This window comes from Orycteropus afer, unplaced genomic scaffold (assembly GCF_000298275.1).
Source record: "Orycteropus afer afer isolate SDZICR_OR568_19922 unplaced genomic scaffold, OryAfe1.0 scaffold00195, whole genome shotgun sequence".
Classification (NCBI taxonomy): domain Eukaryota; kingdom Metazoa; phylum Chordata; class Mammalia; order Tubulidentata; family Orycteropodidae; genus Orycteropus; species Orycteropus afer.
This window is the reverse complement of record NW_006921782.1, coordinates 99178-103540: the sequence shown is the minus strand read 5'-3', so window position 1 is coordinate 103540 and position 4363 is coordinate 99178. Positions and strand designations below refer to the sequence as shown.

Here is a 4363-nt window from a genome sequence, read left to right as displayed (position 1 = left end):
GTTTGACTGGAAACCACAGGTGTGGGTTCAATTCCAGACCTGAAGGGCAGCTAGGGGCCATAGTCTCAGTGGTTTCACCAGGCTCTATTGGACCAGCAAACCTAGTCTCCCCCTTTTTTTTTCTCCAAATGATTTTGAGTTTTGTTCCACATTGTTCTCCCTCTCTATCATGGATCTCCTAGATAGATCCCCTTCCACAGGGATGACAGTGGTAGCCGGACACCATCTAGTTCTTCTGGTCTCATAGTCGTATAGGCTTAGTTTGCTATTCTTATGTGGCCCTCCCAGTCTAATCTTTGCTTCAGACATAGCTTCCATTCTCAGTACACGTGACTTTGGTTAGGGAGCCCTGTCATACCAAATTCTAGCCCCAGCTATGCCAAACTAAATTTAAGGTTTGTCATCATGACAAAGCCCAGGTGTCTGATATGCTCAGTCAGTTTGTCAACTTCCACTCATGGCTCTATTTCCTGTGGCAGCTGTTTCACAAGACTACTTATGGTGTAATATAGCAGGGCAGGTGGAAGAAGTAAATATTGACAACATCAGGAATATTATATCTTCAAAAACATAATAGCCATAGTTTTCTTGTACTTGTGAGTATGGATACATTTTGTCAACTAGTCTTCATTGGCCAGGAAACTCCCAGTATCTTCTTAGGTACTCTCAATTTCCCCCCAAAACTCACTAAGTAGTACAGGCTAGGAGAAGTCTATCAATAATTCTTTAAATAAACAAAGAATTTCAGTATCTTAGTCTGTGAATTATCACACAGCAAACCTTAAATTAGAAATATGGTTTGAAAGATTGTAACTCAATGCTTAGCATTTTTTGTTTAGCAGCCAGGAGCCTGGAACCATTTATAGGAGACAGAAATATCCCTGAAGAGGGCACCCTTTCATCCTGGTGGGTTCTAAACTACCCAATGTAGATAAGAGCACTAGCAAAGAAACCAGTCAAAGCAGATTCTAGTCTGACTTTGCCCATCTGGACTTCACTTAATTTTCACACTGAACAGATTGGGATAGGAAACCCTATGGGACAGCTCTACTCTGTGAAACATTTCATGATGCTCTGCTTTGCTGATTTGTCTCAGGGATACATGGATCTAAAGAAAGTCTCAAATCAAGATTGTCCAGTGTCCCCCTCTCGAAGCCTATAGCCTAGGAATGGCAAGAAAGGAAAAAAAATCCTCTCCTTTTCTTACTGAGTCTGCTTAAAATGGTGGATGGAAATACTATCATTTTAAATAAAATAATGGTTTAAAGCAGTTTGCAACCCACCTGACCCCTCAGCCCACATATACATTTCCAAATTTCCTGGGAAAGTTTACCACTTTTGGCCTAACCCAATGTCTCCCCAGTTCACTGACTTCAAGTATCTGCACAACTTCATGAAGATAAAAAACAGATTCATTATTGCTGTTAGTTGCTGTCAAATGGGCCATTGACTCAAGAGGACCCCATGCACAACAGAACGAAATGCTGCGTGGTCATGTCCCATCCCGATGATCAGTTTACATGGGGATCGGACCACTGTGATCCATAAAGTTTTTATTGGCTGATTTTCAGAAGTAGATCACAAGGCATTTCTTCCTAAACTGTCTTAGTCTGGAAGCTCTGCTTAAACTCATTCAGCACCATAGCAACACAAAAGCCTCTGCTGACAGGTGGTGGCTGCACATGAGGTACATTAGCTGGGAATTGAACCTGGGTCTCCTACATGGAAGACAAGAACTCTATTACTGAACCCCACTGCCCAGATTCAATATAATGCTCATTTAATAAGTATAATAAGCCCAAGATTTTGGAACTACTTAAGGAAAGCAGTAGGAGTACTTGATTTGTTATTTAGTGATAATATAATAGGAAAAAGTGGCCATTCCATACCCCTTAAGTAAAATCTCCACAAGCAAAGGGCTGAATGTTACATGCTATAAGGCCAAACAGTAATTAAGTGGCACCAGCAAGGAGCTAAGTGTGACCAGGGCTCACTTATAATCCAGAAAGTATACCACAATTTTCTTTCTTTATTTCTAGATATGGACACAATTTATATGAGTTTAATGTCATCCTTTTTGTAACTTACCATTAATGCTAGTTTAAAACGAACTCAAAAATGAAACTACATTTTAAGGATCACTCTTCTCTTGGCGTCACTTACCTATTTGGCCACTGGGTGCCAGGGTAGATCTTATTAAAGTCATAAGTTCATTCAGACAGAGTATATAACTAATTCATGCCCTGCCTGCATACTAAAGCATGAATGATAATGAAGAATCTAGTTACTCATAAGACTTGATCATTTTTAAAAATTTCCTCTGAACAACAATGTCTTCAAAGGAGCTCAAAAACAGTCTTCTCAATGCATTCTATGATTTTTAGGAACTAGTTTTTAGGGGTTTTTATTAAACTAAAGAGACTTCAGTGTTCCCAAACCAAGGTGTAATATAAACAATAACTGGACTAGCAAATAATCATGCCCGACAGGTCCAAACCACTTTACTGCTCCCATTACTAATAGTCTGAACACTGGCTAGTAAGGTGGAAGATATACCAAGAACATATTGGTGTCATTACCTCCTGAAATTTGAAAGTAGCCATTCCCCTTGCTCTTCCCCAATGTCTCTCTACTTCATTCACTTCAATGTCAATAATCTTGTAACTTCAAAAAAAAAAAAAAAAAATCCTTAAAATGCTCACTTAATAAGTATGACAACTCCCAGGTTATTGGTACTCACTTAGAAAAAGTAGAGAGAACATAATTTGTTCTTCAAGTTTCCTTTAAGCAACTACTTATTTTCATTATATTCTCTACTTTTTTACATTTGCCTATTTTTTTGGTTTTGGTGGTTATGAGGAAGTAACACAATAAAGTGTTTATAACATATATCTTGATTCTGAAACACAAGAAATAGCAAACCTTTTCTCACTTTCTCAGTCCTAACAGTAGTGTAACAAACTAACTTATGTGCTTTGGATTTTTTAAAAAATATCTATAAAAAGTTGAATGCTAAATTATGAAGACTTATGTTAGTATTGTAAACTTACATTTATATAAAATGTTGGGAAAGGGTTTAATTTGACTAATTCAATATTATTGTTCAACAAGAACAACAACAAGGTATTATATGTAATGACAGTGGAAATGCCTCTTCCTCACACTTTCAAAAGTGCAGGAGCTGAATTAGGGTAATTTCTGGCTTCTCTCTATCCCTTTATTCATTCCACTCATCGGGAGATGATTACTAAATAGGAAAGAAACACAATGGGCAGGGTTGTCACACCTCTGTCCTTTTTTCCTTTTGGGATCTCGGTGCCCACAGAAGCTGATGCTCCCCCAGGGATAATCTCTCCTACACCTGAGGTAGTGGCCAAGCATTGCCTGCAACTGTGTGGCTACATATATCTCAATTATTGGCTCATTCAGCAATCCATTATCTCCAGCATATACCCACATGCTCCAACTTCATCACTATTAGTATTAGAGGTGATGTCTTGGTCTCTATCTGGCCAACCCTTTATTTTTTTCCAATTTGGTTGGTTAAAAAGAGGTGCTATTTACCGAGCCCACTCAAGACCCAGTATGTACTAGATTACATGGATTATAATACAAAACATGTAATAAAAATGTCATCTAGAATACATACTTCTGAAATTCAGAGCACCTTTGTTTGAGTCACGATTCTGATAAATAATATCACTGTATTGGAATTAAGCTGAATGTCCGTTGACCTTCTAAAATAAAAATAAGTTGCTTTTAATGTAATATAGGAGCTCTGGCGGTATAGTGCCTAAGGCATGTGACTGCTAACCAGAAGGCTGGTGGTTCAAACCCACCAGCCACTCCTCAGCAGGAAGGCTGGGTAATCTACCTCTGTAGAGATACTGCCTCAGAAACCCAAGGAGGGATTGTTATGAGTCGGTTCTGACTCAACAGTAGTGAGTTTGGTTTAATCTAATATAGAATATTGTTAACATTTGTCTTTCTAATGAACTTCAACTATAGCATGCTCCTCCAAAAGTGGATTGAAATGAAATGAAAACTGACTACAGTAAAAGATAATCCAGAAGGAACTATGATGAACTGCCCATGGTTCTGCTTTCAAAAGCTCATTCCATTATTCTAAATTATAACTACTTCAAAGGCAAAAGTTTGTATCTTCACTCACTTACAGAAAGTTGAATATTCTACTGAGTAACATCAATGAGTTACATCTTTTAAAAACCTTATTCACTGAATGAAAGATTTCTACAATTTTTAAGAATCTTCTTTACAGAGGTTCTGGCAAGATGGCAGACTAGGCAGAAAGACTGCACAGACCCTCTTCAACAAAGAAAAGGGAAACCAATTAACACAGACA

At 38.0% G+C, this 4363-nt stretch overlaps 1 protein-coding gene across 1 annotated transcript in view; it reads right to left on the bottom strand.

Annotated features, from left to right (window-relative positions):
* GRAMD1C (GRAM domain containing 1C) overlaps positions 1–4363 on the bottom strand; it is a gene marked incomplete at its 5' end in the record, with an annotated part of 105713 nt that overhangs the window by 46496 nt on the left and 54854 nt on the right. The window contains one exon of the mRNA XM_007947850.1: positions 2089–2096. Coding sequence (XP_007946041.1) covers positions 2089–2096 — 8 coding nt within the window. The remainder of the gene's footprint in view (positions 1–2088; positions 2097–4363) is intronic.